This window comes from Equus caballus, chromosome 16 (assembly GCF_041296265.1).
Source record: "Equus caballus isolate H_3958 breed thoroughbred chromosome 16, TB-T2T, whole genome shotgun sequence".
Lineage (NCBI taxonomy): Eukaryota > Metazoa > Chordata > Mammalia > Perissodactyla > Equidae > Equus > Equus caballus.
In genome coordinates this window covers 46,658,724-46,680,982 of record NC_091699.1, presented here as the reverse complement: position 1 = coordinate 46,680,982, position 22,259 = coordinate 46,658,724, and the positions used below count along the sequence as shown (strand labels likewise).

At 57.9% G+C, this 22,259-nt stretch overlaps 1 protein-coding gene across 10 annotated transcripts in view; it reads left to right on the top strand.

The window, feature by feature from the left end:
• The window catches only part of DNAH1 (dynein axonemal heavy chain 1), a 77,996-nt gene extending 55,967 nt beyond the window's left edge, over positions 1–22,029 (top strand). For 3 of the 10 annotated variants that reach the window (XM_070237449.1, XM_070237453.1, XM_070237454.1), the window contains 31 exons: positions 2,372–2,550; positions 3,669–3,899; positions 4,610–4,806; positions 5,288–5,423; positions 6,396–6,604; positions 6,835–7,006; positions 7,786–7,977; positions 8,354–8,464; positions 9,267–9,452; positions 9,887–10,078; positions 11,388–11,555; positions 11,648–11,839; positions 12,023–12,154; positions 12,665–12,790; positions 13,450–13,569; positions 13,689–13,838; positions 13,958–14,118; positions 15,009–15,234; positions 15,378–15,573; positions 15,858–16,009; positions 16,639–16,835; positions 17,083–17,227; positions 17,471–17,629; positions 17,721–17,852; positions 18,282–18,452; positions 18,537–18,716; positions 18,786–18,962; positions 19,609–19,779; positions 19,938–20,068; positions 20,378–21,330; positions 21,864–22,029. In XM_070237449.1, coding sequence (XP_070093550.1) covers positions 2,372–2,550; positions 3,669–3,899; positions 4,610–4,806; positions 5,288–5,423; positions 6,396–6,604; positions 6,835–7,006; positions 7,786–7,977; positions 8,354–8,464; positions 9,267–9,452; positions 9,887–10,078; positions 11,388–11,555; positions 11,648–11,839; positions 12,023–12,154; positions 12,665–12,790; positions 13,450–13,569; positions 13,689–13,838; positions 13,958–14,118; positions 15,009–15,234; positions 15,378–15,573; positions 15,858–16,009; positions 16,639–16,835; positions 17,083–17,227; positions 17,471–17,629; positions 17,721–17,852; positions 18,282–18,452; positions 18,537–18,716; positions 18,786–18,962; positions 19,609–19,779; positions 19,938–20,068; positions 20,378–21,330; positions 21,864–21,985 — 5,966 coding nt within the window. In that variant the 3' untranslated portion in view covers positions 21,986–22,029. Of the gene's footprint in view, positions 1–2,371; positions 2,551–3,668; positions 3,900–4,609; positions 4,807–5,287; positions 5,424–6,395; positions 6,605–6,834; positions 7,007–7,785; positions 7,978–8,353; positions 8,465–9,266; positions 9,453–9,886; positions 10,079–11,387; positions 11,556–11,647; positions 11,840–12,022; positions 12,155–12,664; positions 12,791–13,449; positions 13,570–13,688; positions 13,839–13,957; positions 14,119–15,008; positions 15,235–15,377; positions 15,574–15,857; positions 16,010–16,638; positions 16,836–17,082; positions 17,228–17,470; positions 17,630–17,720; positions 17,853–18,281; positions 18,453–18,536; positions 18,717–18,785; positions 18,963–19,608; positions 19,780–19,937; positions 20,069–20,377; positions 21,331–21,863 lie in introns of those variants that run through there. The other 7 variants (XM_001915893.6, XM_023620319.2, XR_011426872.1 and 4 more) reach the window with 7 other exon arrangements.
• The last annotated feature ends 230 nt before the right edge of the window (positions 22,030–22,259 follow it).

The window sequence follows — 22,259 nt, the reverse complement described above, 5'->3', positions numbered from 1 at the left end:
AAATGTGAGCTGAATGAATGAATAAAGGATTCCAACAAACTGCCCCCCATGTGAAGAAGCAGAGGCTTCAAAGAGAGCTGGCATCTCCAAGGAGCAGCATGAGCCAGAGAGCCAGGGGTGATCTGTGGCAGGAGTTGGGCAGCCGTCGTGTGGCGGCCTTAAACAGGGCACATGGGTCAGTCATTGCGGCAGGGCAACTGACCACTCCAGACCTCTATCCCCGCCTCACGTCCCGCCTCTTCCCCCTGCTTCAGCCGAAAGAGGCCATCAGAAGACAGTGCCCTCTTTAGGCCTCCATATCCACTGCTTACCTGCGCCCAGGCCCCCGTGGGCCCAGTATTCTTTCCCATTATGGTCAGTGAACTTCCCTGCACCCGGGTGAGGCCCAGGCCTCCTCTTAGGCTCGAATCCCATCCCCTGTTCCGTGCTTGAGGACCTGGCTCCACACCCCCAACACCAGTATTCCCTTCCCCACTGGGCTACTCCATCAGCACACAAACATGTCCCGATTTCTCCCATCTTAACAACAAAACACAAAACAACCTCTCTTGGCCCCTTCCCACTCCCCCCCGGGGCCATCACTCCATTTGTCTGCTCACCTTGACAGCAAAACTCCTCAGAAGCATTGTCTCTTCCTGCTGGCACCGGCTTTCTCCTCCCACTTTCCCTTGAGCCCTCCAGTCCTCTCATGTGGCCAGACCAAAACTCAGCTCTCAGTCCTCACCTTCCCAGGCTGTGGCACTGTTGGTGGCAGCGTTGACCTGGCGACAGCCCCTCCTTCCCGCAGCATGATTCTCTCAGCTCTCCCCTCTTCCTAGATTGAGCCCAGATTGACTGGGGCTGTCTCTCCAGTCTCTTCTCCCTCTAACCACACTTTCCCAGGACAATCTCATCCCACTCCTGGCAATAACCCCTATCTTAGTGCTGATGATGCCTGAGTCCATGTCTTCAGTCCAGACTGCTCTCCTGAACCCCTGACCCCACATCTCCTCTCAGTTGTCCACTGGGCATCTCATCTGTCAGGAGGTCCTGCCGCCTCTCTCTCCAGAACCCATCCCAAATGGGCCGCTGCTCACCACCCAGCCACCGCCTCATTCTCACTCACCCAGCCATTGTAGCAGCCCCCTCCCTGGTCCCCCTGCTTCTGCCTTCACCCCGTGTCTGCCCATCCATCCTCCACTTGCAGCCAGAGGGACCCATTCAGACATTAAATCAGATCACATTCCCCCTCCTCTCTCTCTCTCTCTCTCTCATGCAGGTAAGAGCCCAATTCCTGACAGTGGCAGGCAAAGCTGTCCATTCCCCCTTGGCATCTCTCTCCTCTCACCCCCTCCTTGCTGGTCCTTAACAGCCCAGGTGCGGCCGCCTCAGGGCCTCCACCCTCGCTGTCCCCTCTCTGGAACACTTTCTTCAGTTCTGGCCTGCTTGTACCTCACTTCTTCAGATCTCTGCTTGAGCATCCTCCTCAGTGAGGCCTCCGCCAGCATTTATGTCCAGTCCTCACCCAGGCTTTCCCCTGCTGCCAGTCTCTCCACAGCACTTTCTGTTGTCCGTTTACTGTCCACTTTGCATGTGGGTCTGTTCATTGCCTGTCTCCCCACAAGAACGTCAGCCCGTTGAGGGTGAGGAGTGTGTCTGTTGGGACTGCCCGTGTGCCCAGCACCTAGAACGGTATCTGTGATAATGGATGAGCCCCTTTGTGAGCCCTCCTGCCCCTTCTTTATGTTTTTCCACCTCTAGGGGCTCCCTCTGCCCCAGGCTTCCATTGATAGAATTTTGGTTCCCAGCACAGAGTTGGATAGTTTTCAAAGAACAAACAAATAGGTTATGTGAGTGGTGAAAGTGCAGGCTGGCGGTTGCAGTGGCTCCACGGCAGTGGTAAGCCCTGAAGGTCACGGCTGAGCTCCAGGCCTCCCATGTCCACCATGAAGTCCTGAAGCCTGTGTTGACCATGTGACTCTCCCCATGTGTGGCTCAAAGCTGGCATGTTTCAGGTCTGGTTCACAGCCCCACAGGGCAAGGCAGCAATGGCCCCGCCCAGCACTGACTCCATTAGTGTCCCTAATTCCATGAGTGTGTCCCAGTGCCCCAGTGCATGGACAGCCTACATCAATAATAAGGATGTGAAAGCAGGGAGCTCAGAGCAGATGATTCCTCACTCTGAGGTGGGGGCATCAGGAAGGCCTTATGCATAAGGAGGAGGAGGTATCCGAGAGGGGCTGAAGGGTGAGCGGAATCCAAGGATGTAGGCTGGGGAAGGAGGTCTGGGGGAGAACACAGCACCGGCAAAGGCAAAGGGGGTTAGGATCTGCAGAGACTGTGCAGGGAGCTCCCACCTGTGTGACCCAGGCCCACTCTCCTATTCCCACAGCTGGAGCCCCCAACATCGCCCACTTCACAGATCCCCTCGTGGAAGCCACCATCATGGTGTACTCCACCATCACGTCCCAGCTGCTGCCCACCCCGGCCAAGTCCCACTACACCTTCAACCTGAGGGACCTCTCCAAAGTCTTCCAGGGCATGCTCATGGCCAACCCAGCCAAGATCGAGGTGAGGACCTGGCAGACCCCTTCCCCAGTGTCCATGGAGGAGTGTCCAAGCTGTCCTCATTGTCCTCCCCAGCCCCCAATTTCAGGCGTCCCTGCCCAAACACTCCCCAGCCTTGATCCAAGTAGGCCCAGAGTAGAGCTGGGGATATGGTGTGCCAGGCCCCCAAGAGCCCTGCCTTCATGCAGCTGAGCCCCATCTTACAGGTCAAACCCAAACCGACAATGGCAGCTGTGATGGGGGTCACCCAAGAGAGGGAGCCAGGGCAAGGCAAGCGAGAGAGAGAGCTCCTGATGGAAGGCCTGGGTGTGAGAAGATTTGGGGAGCGAGTGGGTGGGATGCCTCTTTGGTTCCAGGAACCAAAGGCACCCAGGTGGAAGGAGCAGGAAGTATAGCAGGGAGCGGGGTGTCAGATGTGCTGGGGAGGCTGGGGCAGACTCTGAGGGTCTGCCATGAGGAGGGATGGGTGATGGATTAGCAGTTTGGAATGGGGAATGGACAGGTCAGTGTGTGTGGAGCCTGGGGCCGGGGAGAGAGGGTGAGCAGGGCAGAAGCCAACCCTGGCCTTGCCAAACTATAGCCAAAGGAGCTGAGAAAAAAGCCTGGGCAGTCTTCTGAGGGTGGTCCAGTCACCCAGGAAGAGGTGGGGAGCCAGAATGGAGGTGGCAGCAGAGACAGAGAAGGGGGCAGAGTCAGAGGGGATTTGTGGGTCAAGTCAGTGGGGCTTGCTGAGTGGTTAAATGTAGGGTGTTGGGAAGGAGTAGAAGATTTGGGCATTCCTCCCAGGCGTATGGTTTGGGGACCCATAGGAGCCAAAAGAGGGGAGAAGTAATGATCAGCTATTAGAGCTGGGTGCCCACCAGGCACTTGGCCAACTGGGCCTGGACCTGGGGCTGGAGAGACCCAGGCAGCACTGTGTAGTTCACTCCATCCTCAGCCGCTCAGTAGACTCACCTTCCAGCAGCCCCTGCACATGGCCCTGGCTGGGTCTTGGTGGGAGAGCCAGGCCCGGGTCAAGGCTCAGGAGCTGTAGCTCTCCCATACCCCCCTACCCCTGGTGCTTTGAGGGGTGGCTGAGGGCCCAGGGCTGATGGTGGGCACTGATGCTGGGGCGGCCGCAGGACAAGGTGCAGCTGCTGCGACTGTGGTACCATGAGAGCTGCCGTGTGTTCCGTGACCGCCTGGTGAACCAGGAGGACCGCAACTGGTTTGACAAGCTCTTGGAGAGCCACATGGAGCGGTGGGAGGTGGCCTTCAACGAGGTCTGCCCCTTCCAGCCCATCCTCTACGGCGACTTCATGTCACCAGGCTCTGACGTCAAGTCCTATGAGCTCATCACCAGCGAGAAGAAGGTGAGGGGCCCGGCTGGTGCCCTACCCCCAGCGGGGGTCTCTTCACTCTGTCCCCCTGCAAACCAGGCCCTGGGCAGCCACCAATAACAACCATCATGCTATGACTAGAGGGTCAGGACCCTGGGCTAGAAGGCCAGCTTGGAGACTTCAGGCCAGCGCTTGCCTCTCTGAGTCCCCATTTCCTCGCCTGTCAAATGGGTACAGCAGGCCCTGCTTGGCTCAGCTCTGAGGACAAGTCTGTGGTTCATCTGAGATGGGCTCTGTAAATAGAGACATACTGTGCCCATTTGAGGAGCTCTCATACCACCCACAGAGGGGCAGAAGGGCCCCTGGGACCATGGGTCTGCATCAGGACCCCAGGGATGCAGGAAAGAGGGCTCAGTCAGTGGTCTCAGAGCTGCGTGGCTGGAGTGAGACTTCTGATGGTTTCTCTCCACACACATCCTCCCCTAGTTCCCTGGAGGGTCCCAGGTCAGTACATCCTGGTGAGCCACAGAGGGAATAGGCAGGGCTCTGACCCTGACCCTCAGGCCTCAGTGTATCTGATAGGTTAGGCCTCATTCAGGCAGACCTGGCTTCTTAAGGCCCCAAACCTCCCCACGCACAGAGGAGCAGAGCCGGCTATGGGAGTGGGAGTGCTTCTTGTCAGTGGACCCCAATGTGTGGGGACAGAGGGAGGACCCAGCTCTCCCCATTCCCTGGCCCCCCAGATGAGGCAGGTAATCGAGGAATATGTGGAGGACTACAACCAGATCAACACAGCCAAGCTGAAGCTCGTCCTCTTTGTGGATGCCATGAGCCACATCTGCCGTATCAGCCGCACCCTTCGCCAGGCACTGGGCAATGCGCTGCTGTTGGGCGTGGGCGGTAGTGGCCGAAGCTCCCTCACACGGCTCGCCTCGCACATGTGAGGGTCCCCAGGCGTGGTGTGGGCAGTGGGTGGCTGGTGTCAGGCTGTTGCTTCCATCCATGTTCTTCCACGGTGGGAGCCTGGAGCCCCCCTGAGCCGGACCCACCAAGCCCATGGGCTTCTGGAGGGACTGGGAACGGGACCTGGGCTCAAAGGAGAGCAGCTGCCTTCCCCTTTGGTGCTGTGGGGTGGGGGATGAAGCTGTAGGCATCCGGGAAGGATTCTTAGAGGAGGCAACCATGGGCCTGCTCTCAGAATCAGAACTGGGAGGATGGAAGGGAATTGCATTCCAGGCCAAGGCAGCAGCTTGAGCATAGATTTGGAGACAAGAGACCATGTTCAGGACCTGGAGAGTCTGAAGATCTGCCCAGGGTGGAAGCAAAAGTCTGGATGGCGAGGGTGGGGCATGGGCACCCACTAGCCCCTCAGCACTTGGCCCCATGCTCTGGCACACCGCCTCCCGAAGTCCTGTTTCCAGGGCCGAGTACGAGTGCTTCCAGATTGAGTTATCCAAGAACTACGGCATGACAGAGTGGCGCGAAGATGTCAAGAAGGTCTTGCTTAAGGCTGGCCTGCACAGCCTGCCCATCACCTTCCTGTTCTCGGATACCCAGGTGCCACCGCCACGGGCAGTGGGCAGGGTCCAGGGTGGGCTGGATATAACCCCATCCCAGTGTGGCATCCTGGAAGGTGGTCAGTTCTTCGTGTCCAGGTCACTTGTCAGTGGGGTGGATCTTGGGAGGAATGGCTGGGACGAGGTGGAGGCCACAGATGGGTGGGTCAGGTGCATGGGACCGAACCCAGCTTCTTAGAGCTAAGGGGGCATAGATCATTACAAGGCCCAAAGGTAAAGAAGGCCTCTGGCACCATGGCTGACCACAAGCAACACCTGACTCACTGGCCAACAGCTTCTCACTCAAGGACCACAGGACCTGTGCCCAAAGTGCTGTGCCCATGGCTTCCTTCTTGGAGGCTGCTCCCTCTGGAGCTCCCTAGGCATGAGGCCTCTCCCTGGTTCTCTGTGAGAAGGAGAGGTTGTGCTCTGGGGCCTCAAGACAAATAGAGCAGTGCTTAAACCTGCTGGAGGTTGGGGTTGGGCTGAGGCTGAAGCCCTGGAATACACTCTGCCCTGGACAAGGGCCCCTCTACTCCCAGCCCTGCTCCTACCCCCGGGCTCCTTTCATGAAGTCAGGCAAGTGAGGGTGCCCTCTGGCATAGGCCAGGTTACCATATGAGATAGGCAAGGACTCATTTCTGCCTGTGGCCTGGTTTCCTCCTGTGAGTACACTGAGGCATAGAGAGGCCTGGAAAGTGAGGAGGAAGGTGCCATATCTCCCACCCAGGACCCAGGGCCCTTCTACAGCCCAGGGGTGATGTTCAGGCTCTCTTCTGTAGGGCAGGCCTGGGAGCAAGTCCCAGACCACAACTTGTGAGGTCACTTGTGTGACCCTGGGCTTCTCTGAGCCTTAGTGGCATGATCTGTAAAATGGGACTGTTGTGAAGTTTCCAGTGAAACTATGATCATGGAGCCCAGCACCTAGGGGCTGTCATCAAGGCTCAGCTCCTCTACCCCCATCTCTCCCCAGATCAAGAATGAGTCCTTCCTGGAGGACATCAACAACATCCTGAATTCAGGTGACATTCCCAACCTCTATACTTTGGATGAGCAGGACCAGATTGTCAACACCATGCGGCCCTGTATCCAGGAGCAGGGCCTGCAGCCCACCAAGGCCAACCTCATGGCAGCCTACACTGGGCGTGTGCGTAGCAACATCCACATGGTGCTGTGTATGAGGTACAGGTGGCCATCATGGCCACGCAGGAACAGCAGGGCTGGGTGGGGGTGCACCTGGGCTTGCTGTGAAAAGAAGTGGCCCAGGCCTGGCCACCATGCCATTGGGTCCAAGCTGCTGTGCCGTTGCATCCTGGCTGCCATGCCACAGGGCTGTGGAAGGGCCCTGGGTCCAGGGTTTCTGGGGGTATAAGTCTGTGTCTCGTGGCCTCATTTGGACCCCTGACCCCCAGCCCCATCGGAGAGGTCTTCCGAGCTCGCCTGAGGCAGTTCCCCTCCCTGGTCAACTGCTGTACCATCGACTGGTTTAACGAGTGGCCAGCAGAAGCCTTGGAATCTGTGGCCACCAAGTTCCTGAATGAGATCCCAGAACTGGAAGCCACCACTGAAGTAATTGAAGGACTGGTAGGTACCTTGGTGAGGAGCAAGCCCTTGGGGAAAACTGTTTAGGTTTTGACTTGGGGGTCACCTAGGCCTGCGTGAGAGTTCCAGGCCCACCACTGATAGTAAGCCTTTGGGCAGCCAACTTTACCTATCTAAGCCTCAGTTTCCTCATCTGTATAATGGGAGTGCCACAGGGTCATCATGGTGACATAGGAGGTTGGGCACACAGTCACACTGTCACTGTTTCTCTTATTCCCGGAGGGCCTTGTGGTAGCTTTCTTCAGAGAGCCCACTGACACAACCCAGAGGCCATAGATGGGGGGGCTCGATTTTGCTGGTCCAACCCAAGAGAGTGATGGTCACAGGGGGCCCAGAGCAGGGTAGCCCATGTCCTGCCCCACTGTGCTGAGGCCTTGGGCCTTCCCTCCCCTCAAGTCCAACCTCCGAGGGGGATCCCACCTTAGGCCTCTCAGACAGAGGCAGGTCATGGGGCACTGTGACAAGGGCACTGGGCCAAGAGCTGAGAGACACCTGGGTCCATGTGCAAAGCCATCTCTGCCCTTGACAGCTATGCGAACTTGAACAAGCCCTTTGACTTCTCTGGGTTGTGGGATTTTTATCTGCAGAATAGGTGACCTTGACCTGGCGGTCGTGAGAATCATAGGAAAGAATGAATGTGAGGGGCATCAGGGTTCCTACACATGGCTCCCTCCTCGGGACCAGGCTGCAGTAGCTTCAAGGGTGCCTCGTCTTTGCTGGGGGCTCTACAAGGCTGGCATCAGTGGTCTCCCACCCCACAGATTCAGGTTTGCGTGTATGTTCACCAGTCGGTGGCCAGGAAGTGTGTCGAGTACCTGGCCGAGCTGGCCCGCCACAACTATGTGACCCCCAAGAGCTACCTGGAGCTGCTCAATATTTTCTCCATCTTCATTGGGCAGAAGAAACAGGAGCTGAAAACTGCCAAGAACCGCATGAAGAGTGGTCTCGACAAGGTGGGCCGGGGTGGGGCCTTGTGGTCAGCTGCCAGCTGCCCGTGGTTCTGCCCACTCCTTCTAAGCCCTGAACCAGCCCAGCCTTTCAACGGGCAGCCTACGGTGTTTAAATGGTGTCTTCCTCCCTCACCAAATGAGCAAAAGCTGCTGGCCAAGGGCAAGGCCAAAGCAGGTCACCCCACAGATTCTCAGAGAACTGCTCCCTTCTTCTGGGGTCCAGTGGGCAACCTAGGGGCTGCTGAAGCTGCCGGGCACAGTCTCTCACTCATGAATGAGGGTGGCGCTGCAGGGTCCTCTTCCCTGCCCCCTCCAGGATCAGCTCTCTCTCTGGTCTCCTGTCACACCTAATTTCCTCTCTGTGCCCCCCACCCCACAGCTGCTGCGTACTTCCGAAGACGTGGCCAAGATGCAGGAGGAGCTAGAGATTATGCGCCCCCTGCTGGAGGAGGCTGCCAAGGACACTACGCTCACCATGGAGCAGATCAAGGTTGGGGTGCTCTCGGGGCTCCCCTCCCTAATGTCTGACTATGTCTGAGGATGCTCAGCATCTGCATGCAACCATAAGATCGCTAGCTGCTCGACCTCTACGGGGTGCATAGCCTCTTGGGGCCCAGTTTCCTCTTTCAGTAGTCATTTTTTATTCAACAAATGCTTGCTCAGAGCCTGTTCTATGCCAGGCACTACAGTGGCCAGGGGGTATGGCGAAGGACAAGACAAACAACACGGACTGAGTGGCAGGGCCACCACAGGCAGCCAAGCAGAATCTGCCTGAATCTGCCTCTGAAATCTTCTGAATCTGCATGAGGGTCCTGTCTGTCCGCCCCCCGCAACAGCTCCCCCGACGGCATTCAAGGGCCCTGCCCTCACAGCAGACATCTCAGATTTGCATATTCCTCTTGACAGCTTTCTGGCAGGAGTAGTCATGTCCTGCTCTACAAAGTCAGTGTATTGAAAAATTTTCCAGCAGATGGAAAGAAAGTGACTTGCAAGCGGAGCACCTTTCTTCATCTTGCATGGAGGTGCCCTGAGGGCTTAGGGGTTCCTGCCCCATGGGGCATTTATGCTCAAGTATGTAAAATCCTGAGCCCCATGCCAGGCCCACAGTGAGCACTCAGTTTTGGAAGGGGCTCCTAGCATTCCCAGATCTCCATGGCCTGTCTTAGCTCAAAGGGACCCTGGAGAATGGGGCATCCCAACTCTCATTTCTTGCAGAGAGGAGAAAGGGGAAGAGGGCACACTTGTCTCTGATGCTGGTCACCAGCTGAGCCCTCCCTGCCTTGGGTCCCCAGGTGGACACGGCCATTGCCGAGGAGACCCGGAATTCAGTGCAGGCAGAGGAGATCAAGGCCAACGAGAAGGCCAGGAAGGCACAAGCTATTGCCGACGATGCTCAGAAGGATCTGGATGAGGCTCTGCCAGCCCTGGATGCAGCCCTGGCCAGCCTGCGCAACCTCAACAAGAATGATGTGACTGAGGTGGGCAGCCAGGCATCTCCTGGGTTCCTTCCCCCTGGCATCCCTCCCTGGTGCCTCTTGAGTTCTGGCCCCTAGGCTCTCCCTCTACACGTTGCTTGGGGGCCATGTACCAAGAGGCGAGGGCAGAACTAGGTCCTGAACCCAACTGCCTGCATTACCTCCTTATACCAGCCCCCAGGGCCTGGGGAGGCACATGAGGAGGGCTTCAGGCCCTGAGAAATGAGTGTTGAGACCTCATGGCCAAGCCTGAGTATGTGGAGAAGCAGTAGGAGCCACAGGCTGAGGCAGACCTCAAGGGATCTCCAGGCATACCCTTTGTCTGTGGTGGTAGGGACTTGGTTTGCGAGGCCCACCCTGTCAGGCAGCTGTCCCTGCCTAGGGGTACCCACTCAGTGATGGACCTCCTCCTTCCCCACGCTTGGCCTGGCCCACAGGTGCGTGCCATGCAGCGGCCACCCCCAGGTGTGAAGCTGGTCATAGAAGCTGTGTGCATCATGAAGGGCATCAAGCCCAAGAAGGTGCCTGGAGAGAAGCCTGGCTCCAAGGTGGATGACTACTGGGAGCCCGGCAAGGGGCTGCTGCAGGACCCTGGCCGCTTCCTCGAGAGCCTCTTCAAGTTCGACAAGGTAAGCGTGCCAGGCACCCAGCCAGCCAGTGAGTGAGGACGGACAGGACTCAGCGGGGCAGGGAAGTGGGGAGAGGAGCCTGCCCCACCACAGTGCTGATGTCTCTGTTCTGTCTCCCTCTGCCTGCAATACACACAGCCTTGTGGCCACAGAACTGACTGGGACCAGATCCTCCCCAAGGAGCTCTCTGACTGGTGGGGGTGACAGACAGACCCACCAGCAGATGGGTATGGAGGAAATCAGGACCCGTGCTGGCTCCTGTGCCCATAGGGCATCACCCACAATCACTGCTAGGCTCTGCAGTCTCGAAATTCTCTCTTGTAGCCTTTCCTCCCTGTGACCCCCGTGACCCAGGTTTAGACCTTCGCCATCTGCTCCACCATCACTTCTCCCTCAGCCTCAGCCCATTAGTTTCAGCTTCCCCTGTCTGTCTCTGGGTTTCTATGTCTGCCTGTCCAGCTAGGCTCTCTGTGTCCATGGGCATGTGCTCTTTCGGCGGTAGCTTCCTGGTTAAGTCAGCCTGGAAATCACAGCCCTCTTGGAGGGCCCCTCTCCTGCCTAGAAATTAGCTAGGGGGCAACTGCCTGTCCCACATAGGCTACTTCCCTTCTCCCCACCATGTGTCAGTGTTGGGGTCCCAGGAACTTCCCAGGCTGCACTGGGAGGGTGAAGGCTCATCTCAGCAGCAACTGGACCTCGTACGGGCTCCCCATCCCTCCTCTTCCTCTTCCATCAGACCGGAAGCAGGAGCCCTGCAGGCCTGACTAAGCCCAAATCAGGAGTGCTCAGGGTCAGTGCTCAGGCTCCCCTGGTCCCAGGCTCTGATGTCTGGGAGCTCATGAACAATGTAGATTCTTGGGCCTATCATGAATTACAAGATTGGGCGCTCCCAGGGTGAGATAAGAGCCCCGGGGTGTGGAGAGCTCTCGAGGTGAGGATTTGTACCCTTGTACATGAGCCTGGTTGGGCACCAGAACCACTCACTCATCTCCACACCTGTCAGGAAGTGGCCCTTGTGTCTAAATGAGTTTTAAATGGGGCCTGTGTATTATCAGATCTTGATCATCATTATCAGATCAGTCATTTCTCAAGGAAGAAATTTCCAATCATATTATCTGAAATCCTGGAACAGAATTTCCTCTTCTGGCCAGCCCTTCTGGGTTGTGTTTATTCCCTAAGGAGGATACCTGCACGGAGGCTTGCATGGGACATGGGGCACAGAAGCAGGATCAGGGTGTCCCTCAGCAGGCCCCACTGTCCTGTCATCCCTGAGAAGTAGCCCCCTGAGGCTCATGGTTCCCATCCCCAGGACAACATTGGGGAGGCGGTGATCAAAGCCATCCAGCCATACATTGACAATGAAGAGTTCCAGCCAGCCGCCATTGCCAAGGTGTCCAAGGCCTGCACCTCCATCTGCCAGTGGGTGCGCGCCATGCACAAGTACCACTTTGTGGCCAAGGCCGTGGAGCCCAAGCGGGTGAGGGCTAGGTGGAGAAAGAGGGCAGGGGAGGTGGGGTGTGGGCTCCCCTGGGGCACTTGGCAAGCTGGCCCTGCGCCCTCCACCTGCAGCAAGCCCTGAGGGAGGCCCAGGACGACCTGGAGGTGACACAGAGGATCCTGGAGGAGGCGAAGCAGCGCCTACGCGAGGTGGAGGATGGCATTGCCATGATGCAGACCAAGTACCGAGAATGCATCGCCAAGAAGGAGGAGCTGGAGTTGAAGTGTGAGCAGTGTGAGCAGCGGCTGAGCCGTGCAGACAAGGTGCACACACCCCTCCTGGGAGGGCCTGTGGACATAGCCTACCCCAAACAAACGCTGGAAGGGCCTGGGTGGTGGGGTCCTGGGGTGGCTGTCCACACCCCCTCCCTGGCAGCCTTAGGGGCAGGGACACCCAGGCCCCCGGCCCAGCCTCCCAGAGCCCACCTCAAGAGGCTTCCTCTGCAGCTCATCAACGGGCTGTCAGACGAGAGGGTGCGCTGGCAGGAGACAGTGGAGAACCTGGAACACATGCTTGACAACATCTTTGGTGATGTGCTGGTGGCTGCCGGCTTTGTGGCCTACCTGGGCCCCTTCACGGTAAGGTGGCCCCAGCCCTGCCTGGGGCAGCCTCATCTCTCAAAAAGGCCCTGCCTTGAGGCCTCACTTCCATGAGGGGCAGCCTGTGGGGCAGCTCTTCCCGCACACACTCATTCAACAAGCACTTATCAGGCACCCCATCTGAGCCAGGTGCTGTTCCAGGCACTAGTGATACAGAAGTGCACAAAACAGCTAGAAAACCCACCCTGGCGGGGCTGGCCTTCTATGAAATATGAGCTCACACTTCTGTGCTTGCTGTGTGCATCTCATTCAGTCCTCACAGCTGCCCTGACAGTGGGCATTGTTGACATTACCCTTGTTTCATAGATGAGGGGCTGAGGCTTATGGAGGCCAAGGAAGTCACTCAAAGTGGGACTAAAGTGCTGGCTTCTGGCTCCCTGGCTGAGCTCTGACCTCTGTGAACAACTGCCGAATTCTGGGGGGCAGAGGGAGTGGGGAGGCCATCACGGGTGTGGTGGTGGGGTGGCCCTGAGTCTGGCATCTCCCCAGGGCCAGTACCGCACAGTGCTCTACGACAGCTGGGTCAAGAAGCTCACAGAGCACCAGGTCCCACACACCTCTGAGCCCACACTAATCGGGACACTGGGGAACCCTGTGAAGATCCGCTCATGGCAGGTGCCTTCCCCGGGGGATGGAGCCACTGGGCCGGGCGTGCGGCATCGTCCAGGTTGGGCCGGGAGCCTCCTGCCTCCCTCCCACCCTCTTTCCTGGGTCTGCTTACTGAACCCACTGGGGGCCAGCTAGTGGGTGGTGGGTAGGAGAGGAGAAAGCAATGTGGAGTGTGGCACAGATTTACCTAACTGTGGGCAGACAGTTCAAGGCGTGCTTGTAAGAGTGGGGTGGGGTGCAGGAGCAGTGTTCAAAGTGACAGTTAGGAAACATTCCCTAAAAGAAGTTGTGTCTGAGCTAGACCCTGAAGGACAGGTAGAGTTGGCACAGGGAGAGAACCAAGAGGCTGTAGGCAGAGGCCAAGGCTGAGCCTAGGTGAGGAGGGCCGATGGGCTGCGGGCTCGTGAAGATGGTTTGACTGAACAAGGACTTGGTAGGCAAGAGGACAGAGAGGCCCACTGAAGGAGGGTGTCAGGAGCCAGCCTAGGAGCAAGAGAGAGACAAGAGTCCTGGGGGCTGAGAACTTGCACGCACTGTCGCCTGCCCCCTCCAAGGCGGCAGAGTAAGGAGAGGGAAGACACAGCCAAAGCTGGGAGTAGCTGGTGCCGCAGCTGACCCTGCTCATGTGAGAGCCCTCCCCTAGTTGGGTGTCTGGTGCCCCACAGATTGCTGGCCTTCCCAACGACACACTGTCAGTGGAGAATGGGGTCATCAACCAGTACTCCCAGCGCTGGACCCACTTCATTGACCCTCAGGGCCAGGCCAACAAATGGATCAAGAACATGGTGAGCCACCTGGCTGAGTGCTGCCACCCCACCCAGCTGGGCTTAGCAGGTGCAGGGAGTAGATGAGCCTCAGGCTGGCTCTCAGCCCCAACAGCCCCGACTTGCCCCTGTGCCCACAGGAGAAGGACAGTGGGCTGGATGTGTTCAAGCTGAGTGACCGTGACTTCCTGCGCAGCATGGAGAACGCCATCCGCTTTGGCAAGCCTTGCCTTCTAGAGAATGTGGGCGAGGAACTGGACCCGGCCCTTGAGCCGGTGCTGCTCAAGCAGGTAGGCCTTCAGCGGTCGGGGAGAGTGGCTCGTTAGTGTGGACAGGGGAAGGGGAAGCCCTGCCCCTGCTGCCCTGATGAAGCCCAGACCACAGTACTTGCCCATCCCACCTGCCACAGACATACAAGCAGCAGGGGAACACTGTGCTGAAGCTGGGGGACACAGTGATCCCCTACCACGAGGACTTCAGGATGTACATTACCACCAAGCTGCCCAACCCACACTACACGCCTGAGATCTCCACCAAACTCACCCTCATCAACTTCACCCTGTCCCCCAGGTAAGCCCCCAGCTCCAGGGCCCCCACATGTCAGTTCTGCCTCAGCCTGCCCAGCTGCCCTTCTCCCACCCGCAGGCCAGGACTCAGGGGGTCTTTCCCCGACTCAGAGGCTCCACCAGCTTCCTCCCAGGCACTGTGGCATTCCAGGCCTTTCTATCCCCTCCACTAACTCCCCTTACTTGCCACTGTTTCTACCTAAGGACTCCCACCCCCAACCCATCTGATCCCTGGTCAGGACTCCCCAGCCTCCTTGGCCAGCTAGCCCCACCTCTTTCAGATACCCTTCCCCCATCGCTCAGCCCTTGTTGGGCCTTTATGCACTCACTCCCAGAGCTGTCCTGGAGCCCTGAGTCAGACATGTTCTGGCTCCTTGCACCCAAGACCTGTTTCTGCCTTTGCCGCCATGAACACAGGCATTATGGCTTTTGCTGGCCACCCACACAGAACCCACAGGCCCCACAGGCCCCACAGGCCCCCAGACTTCACACGTCCACTCCATGATAAGGCCTCCATGCTAGTGGCCACCACGAACCTCTCCACAGATCAGGGGGTGAAAATGCCCTTAAGGCCTGTCCCTCCCAGTCACCCACAGCCCCCTCCTGCTGAGAGGGAATTTTTTTGGAGAGCCCAGAAGCTCACACATCCAACTACCTGGACCCTGCTTGGATTTCAGGCTGCCACCCAAGGCCTTACTGAGAAGTGGTCACTTTGAAGCAGGCTCTGCATTAGCCCTGCAGCCTGAGACAGAGGCTAGGCCTCCTAGGCTGACACCAGCAGGGACTCTGGGCTCTTGGAGTCCCAGGAGCACAAGTAGATAGGTGAGCAGGTTCAAGGCTGGCCCTCCAGGGCCCACTAGGTGTTACAGACATGGTGTCTTCTGCTCGTGGCAGTGGCCTAGAGGACCAGCTGCTGGGCCAGGTAGTGGCTGAGGAGCGGCCTGACCTGGAGGACGCCAAGAACCAGTTGATTGTCAGTAATGCCAAGATGCGCCAGGAGCTGAAGGACATTGAAGACCAGATCCTGTATCGGCTCAGCTCCTCTGAGGGCAACCCCGTGGATGACATGGAGCTCATCAAGGTTCTGGAGGCTTCCAAGATGAAGGCTGCCGAGATCCAGGTCAGCAACTGCTGCCTACACCTACCTGTCTCTTCCTGCCTCTCCCCATCTGCCCCAGGCCTGACCCTGTCCCCTACCCACCTTTGCCTGCTGCTCTTTGCCAGCCTACCTGGGCCTGACCACCCCTCCTACTGTACCCCCAGGCCAAGGTCAGGATTGCAGAGCAGACAGAGAAGGACATTGACCTCACACGCATGGAGTACATACCCGTGGCTGTCCGCACCCAGATCCTCTTCTTCTGTGTGTCTGACCTGGCCAATGTGGACCCCATGTACCAGTACTCCCTCGAGTGGTTTCTCAACATCTTCCTCTCAGGCATCGCCAACTCAGAGAGGGCAGGTAGCCCTGGCACACACACACACAGTGATACATTTCCACAGGGCACACACATGTAAACTCACACCCATGTTCACTTGCACATACTCTCATATCAGACTCATACCTATGTAAGAATACACACACCCCTCCCTACCCTCCTCAGGGCCCCTTTACTGGGAACTCCAAATTCCCCAAGGGGATGCTCGGACTGCCCCTGTGGCTGCTGGGGAGACTGGCTGGGCTGGACCCCAGGAAACATTTCTCCCCTCCCTCTCCTATGCTGTCATCACCTCTCTGCCCTGTAGACAACCTGAAGAAGCGCATCGCCAACATCAACCGCTACCTGACCTACAACCTCTACAGCAATGTCTGCCGCAGCCTCTTCGAGAAGCACAAGCTGATGTTTGCCTTCCTGCTGTGTGCCCGCATCATGATGAACGAGGACAAGATTAACCAGGTGCATGTGCACAGAGGTGGCCGGGTAGGCCAGTGGCTCAGGGCAGACTACCTGAGCAGTTGCCCTGTTGCAGGACCTGGGAGAAAGAGGTAGAAGGAAAAGGCCAGACATGAGGATACAGCAAGAGCAAAGGGGCAGAGACCTCAGGAAACAGTTTCTTGCTTAAAAACAGCCAGAAAACCCTGGGTTAATTGTGGCCCAAGTGGTCTTATGAGCACAGGTCTTCTGAGCCTTGAGTGTGCTGGTGAGCACAGAGGCTCTCCTGAGCCTCCCAGCTCACGGTCTCATGAGCCCCAGGTATTTCGTGGTGTGTTGGAAAGCACTGCCTAGGTAGTGAGAGTGACAGCCATCACTGTGTGCCAGGTGCTGGGCTCACGGGAACACTGTCACCTACCCCTACAAAACCCTAGGAGCAATTAGAGTTCTGATTCTTCCCACTTTCCAAGTGTGGAAACTGAGGCTCAGAGAAGTCAAATCCTTTGCTAAGGGCACAGAGTCAGGAAAAGATGCAGAGACTAACCTAGACCTGTCCAATTACCATCACCAAGAGGGACTCCATTTCTCCACCTGACGGTGGTAGGGAAGGCCCCACAGAGCCTGGGCACTAGCCTTCCCCCGTCCCTTGCCAGAGTGAGTGGCGCTACCTCCTGTCCGGGGGCTCCATCCAGGTCATGACTGAGAATCCTGCATTGGACTGGCTGTCAGACCGGGCCTGGCGAGACATTCTAGCACTTTCAAACCTACCAGCCTTCTCCACCTTCGCCCTTGACTTTGTGAAGCACCTCTCAGAATTCCAGGCCATCTTCGATAGCCCTGAGCCCCACCGGTGAGCTGGGCCCCAGGGAATGGCAGGGTGGGCACATGGAAGGGTGAGACCCTGGGAACAGTTCTGACCAGGAACCTTCCCTGAGAGGTCCCCCAGGGTTGCCTTGCAGCTGTGGCCACATCTTTTCCATGCCCCCGGCCATGTACCCCCTGAACATCTCACTCTCCTATGCTGCCCAGCTGCATAGTCCCTGCGGCCAGTGCCCTCCCACAGGTCGGCTCTCAGGGAGACGTGGGCACTATTGCAGGGAGCCCTTGCCTGGCATCTGGGACCAGTACCTGGACCAGTTCCAGAAGTTGCTGGTCCTCCGCTGCCTACGCGGGGATAAGGTTACCAACGCCATGCAGGACTTTGTGGCCACCAACCTGGAGCCACGCTTCATTGAGCCCCAGGCAAGTGCTGCCAGCCAGTGCCCAGAGTAATCCCCACTCTGCATGCCAGGGGCCTGGCTGCACCTGGACAGACCACTTTGCAGTCTTGGTCAGGCCAGGACTCCTAGCCACCCACCAAAGGCTCTGGGAGGTTCCAGGTCCCACCAGGAAGCCCCCCCTGGGACCTCTCTGGGAGTCCCAGGTTTCCCATCCCTTGCCCTGGTCCCTGCCCCTGAAGAGTGGCCCTAGCATCTCTCCCTGCAGACAGCCAACCTGTCAGCAGTATTCAAAGACTCCAACTCCATCACGCCCCTCATCTTTGTACTGTCACCTGGCACTGACCCCGCTGCTGACCTCTACAAGTTTGCTGAAGAGATGAAGTTCTCCAAGAAGCTCTCTGCCATTTCCCTGGGCCAGGGCCAGGTAAGGGCAGGGCAGGGAGCAGGGAGGGGGCTGGGAGGCTGGAGGGTGGGGTCAGCTGTTCCCTTACCATTCAGCGTTGCCACCACTGCAGGGCCCTCGGGCAGAAGCCATGATGCGCACCTCCATGGAGAGGGGCAAGTGGGTCTTCTTCCAGAACTGCCACCTGGCACCAAGCTGGATGCCAGCCCTAGAGCGCCTCATCGAGCACATCAATCCCGACAAGGTGTGCTGCCCTGCCCGCCACAAACCCACCGGGCCTCCTCTCCTGAGGGACCACTAATACGGCCATCTGGGACTGATGAGGCTAAATGAGATCATCCTGCAGAGTGCTCAGCCCAGCCCCAGGCACCCCGCGGACACTCAGGAACTGATACGTAACAGGCATCGACTAGATTAATCTTCCCAGTGGCTCCCCGAGTGAATATTACCCATGGTGATGTGACTTGCCCAAGGCCACCCAGCACAGACCAGTGACCCTGGGACTTGCTGAAGCATATTTTCTTGACCAGTGGTCCATGCAACCTGGCCTGGCTCACCCCAGGCTCAGCCACCCAGGAGTCGGGCTGAGACTGGGCCAGGGTCCCTTGGTAGGAGAGTGTTGGGGCAGCTACCAGGCATGGGTCTGAATGCTCACATGAAGCACGGCCACCAGGTGCACCGGGACTTCCGCCTGTGGCTCACTAGCCTGCCCAGCAACAAGTTCCCAGTGTCCATCCTGCAGAATGGCTCCAAGATGACCATTGAGCCACCACGGGGCGTCAAGGCCAACCTGCTCAAGTCCTATAGCAGCCTCAGTGACGACTTCCTCAACTCCTGTCACAAGGTGAGGCATACTTGGCTGGTGCCCTGCCCTACCTGCCCCGCCCCCACCCCTGCCCCTCATTGCCCTGCCCTCCACCTCCCACAGGTGATGGAGTTCAAGTCCCTGCTGCTGTCTCTGTGCCTGTTTCATGGGAATGCTCTGGAACGCCGTAAGTTTGGGCCCCTGGGCTTCAACATCCCCTACGAGTTCACAGACGGGGACCTGCGCATCTGCATCAGCCAGCTCAAGATGTTCCTGGATGAGTATGATGACATCCCCTACAAGGTGGGCCAGGGACAGGCTGGGGGTGGGGAGCTGGGTGCTTGTGGGGGCCCTCACACACCCACCTCGTAGGTCCTCAAGTACACAGCAGGGGAGATCAACTACGGGGGCCGTGTCACCGACGACTGGGACCGCCGCTGTGTCATGAACATCCTGGAGGACTTCTACAGCCCCGAGGTGCTCTTCCCTGAGCACAGCTACAGCGCCTCGGGCGTCTACCACCAGATCCAGCCTACCTACGACCTCAGCGTGAGCACACCCCCAAGGGCCGTGCAGGAGAAGCCTGCCAGGCTGGGGTTCTGGGGTGCTATGAACACCTGGGTGCTGGGCGAAAGGAGACAGGGCCCCTGCCCTCCAGTAGCTCCTTTTCATTGATTAATCCATCGCTCAAAGACAGCCACAGTGAGGGAGGCAGACCCAGTCCCTGCGCCCTGGAGCTTGGGCTGTGTGGGGAGAGGCGAACTCCTGCCTCTCAGCCACTGCCTGAGCACAATTCCTCAGTTGAGGCAGAAACCTGACCCAGACCATGCAGTCAGAGGGGGCTCCCTGAGGAAATCATGCTTCAGCCAAGATGTGTAAGCAGCAGTCAGGGGCTGGGTTGGGCATTCCAGAATGTGGGTCATCAGTGTAAAGGGCCTGCAGCAGCGGGGAGTATGACAGGTTTGAGCAACTGAATGAAGGAGCAGGGAGCTGGATGGCAGTGAGAAGAGGGCTGGGAGGGAAGCAGAGACTACCCACACAGTGCCTCAGAGGCCATGGAGTCCCAAGTACAGGGAGATGTTTAAGGGTTACAACCAGGGGTGACGAGTCGGGGATGTGCTCCATTGGAGGGCCACCCCATAGGCTGGGGGTAGAGCAAAGCAGGGCTTCAGCTGTGGTCCTCCTACCCCCCCAGGGCTACCTCTCCTACATCAAGGGCCTCCCACTCAACGACATGCCTGAAATCTTTGGCCTGCACGACAACGCCAACATCACCTTTGCCCAGAATGAGACTTATGCCCTGCTCAGCACCATCATCCAGCTGCAACCCAAATCATCCTCTGTGGGCAGCCAAGGCCGGGAGGAGGTGGGTGGCAGCAGGTGGAAGGGGCCCAAGGGTTGGGCAGGGCCAGTCTCACCCACCAGCCCGCCTGCTCCCCTGTGAGAAGCAACTCTGTGTGTGTGGAATCTTGCCAGGGTTAACGGGGGCCAGCCCTGACCCCCAGTGTCTCTTTGCCCCTATAGATAGTGGAAGAAGTGGCCCAGAACATTCTGATCCAGGTGCCTGAGCCCATTAACTTGCAGATGGTGATGACCAAGTACCCCGTGCTGTATGAGGAGTCAATGAACACCGTGCTAGTACAGGAGGTCATTCGGTAATCCCCTCCCCAGCCCTGAGTTAGCGGGTCACTGAGCTGAGGAGAAATGTCAGCAAGAACTACTGTGGGCCAGATGCCACACCAAGTGCTATAAATCCATCCTCTAACTTGGCCACACTTTTATTATTTTATCTTACAGATGAGTAAACCAAGGCCTAAAAAGGTTAAGTGACCTGTCTGGGGTCACATATTTACTAAGGGCCAGAGCGGGGCTTGGCACCCAGGCTGCCCAACCCAGCTCTATGCTCTTAGCTCCTATGTTCCACCATTGTTTTTCTGTCCGTGGCCTACAACTGGGGAGTATAGATGCTGCCACATGGCCCTGGACCACTGCCTGCTTCCTTGCCACTGGCTCCATAGGTACAACCGGCTGCTGCAGGTGATCACACAGACACTGCGAGACCTGCTCAAGGCACTCAAGGGGCTGGTGGTGATGTCCTCACAGCTAGAGCTGATGGCTGCCAGCTTGTACAACAACACTGTGCCTGAGCTATGGAATGCCAAGGCCTACCCATCGCTCAAGCCACTGTCCTCATGGGTCATGGACCTGCTGCAGCGCCTGGACTTCCTGCAAGCCTGGATCCAAGGGGGCATCCCAGCTGTCTTCTGGATCAGTGGCTTCTTCTTCCCCCAGGCTTTCCTGACAGGCACGCTGCAGAACTTTGCCCGCAAGTCTATCATCTCCATTGACACCATCTCCTTCGATTTTAAGGTCTGGACACAGCCAAGGCCAGGTCAGGTGACAGTCTGGGGTACAGCCCAGGCAGGAGGGGCACTGAGGCCACAGCTGGCTGTCAATCAGGGGATCCCTGGGCAGGGGTTGGGGGGCAGGGAGAGCCAGGCTAGAAGAGGCGAGCCCCAGGAAAATCCAGAGGCAGGGCAGACTGCAGGCTACCAGCTAAAATGGCAGGTGAGAGATGGGCAGGCAGAGCTTTCAGGAGGGAGTTTGTGCTTCCTGACCCAAATTCTAACCCAGACTCTAGGTGTTTATGTGTATGGGGGCATGTCTGTGTGCCCACCACAGGTGATGCATGAGTCAGTATCAGAGCTCAAGAAAAGGCCCCAAGTGGGGTGCTACATCCATGGACTGTTCCTGGAAGGTGCCCGCTGGGACCCTGTAGCCTTCCAGCTGGCTGAGTCTCGGCCCAAGGAGCTATACACGGAGATGGCTGTCATCTGGCTTCTGCCGATCCCCAACCGCAAGATCCAGGACCAGGACTTCTACCTGTGCCCCATCTACAAGACACTAACTCGAGCTGGTACGGGGCCCAGGGTGGGCAGCCTATGCTACAGGTGGGGGCCTAGGACTGGGCCAGTCCAGGCCAGTTAGGCTGACCCAGGTTAGCTGAACAGGATGGCCAACAGAGGTCAGTCAGCACGCCTGAGACCAACTGGGCCAACAGCAGGCAGGGTAATGCCCAGAGGCTGAGCTAAGTCTAGGGGGAGTGACCCCTGAGCTCAGCAGCCTCTTTTCTCCTTCAGCCAACCCACCTTGGGTCCTGGGAGCCCCAGCCTGCCAATGTTGGCTCAGAGTGGGTAACTCCTGGGCCTGGGCTGGGTCCAACAGGGAATAAGCAGTGGCATCAATTCTCCCATTCCCATCCTCAATCATCAGTGCAGTAACCCTGGGCAAGCCTGAGCCTTGCTCACCAGGCAGGCTTCCTCCTGGGTCCGGGCCCCTCCTTGTCTCCAACTCAGTCTGTCAAGTCCCTTGCCTTTACCCTATCCCTACCCTGTCCCTGCTCTAGTTGTGGCAGACAACTCAACCCTCCCCCATTCTTGCCTGCTCCAGGAACACTCTCAACCACAGGCCACTCGACCAACTACATCATTGCTGTGGAGATCCCCACTGACCAGCCCCAGCGACACTGGATAAAGCGTGGTGTGGCCCTCATCTGTGCCCTGGACTATTAGACTCAGAAGGGCTGGGGCCATTAAAATTGAGTCTTTTGAGCAGACCAGCTGAGCCTTAGCTGCTTACATCAGGCCCCTTGTGTAGTATTCTGCCAGGGAATCAATGGGGTTGAGGGGCTGCAGGAATGTGGTTAGCAGCGGGGAGAGTGGCAGAGGTGGCAGCTTTGGCGTACTGGACCTGTCCAAATGCAACAAGGGAAGAGGGGTCAACCCACCAAGGTCCCAAGGCCCCTCCAGGGACAGTGCACCAGGCAGGACTAGAGGCAGCCCTGCC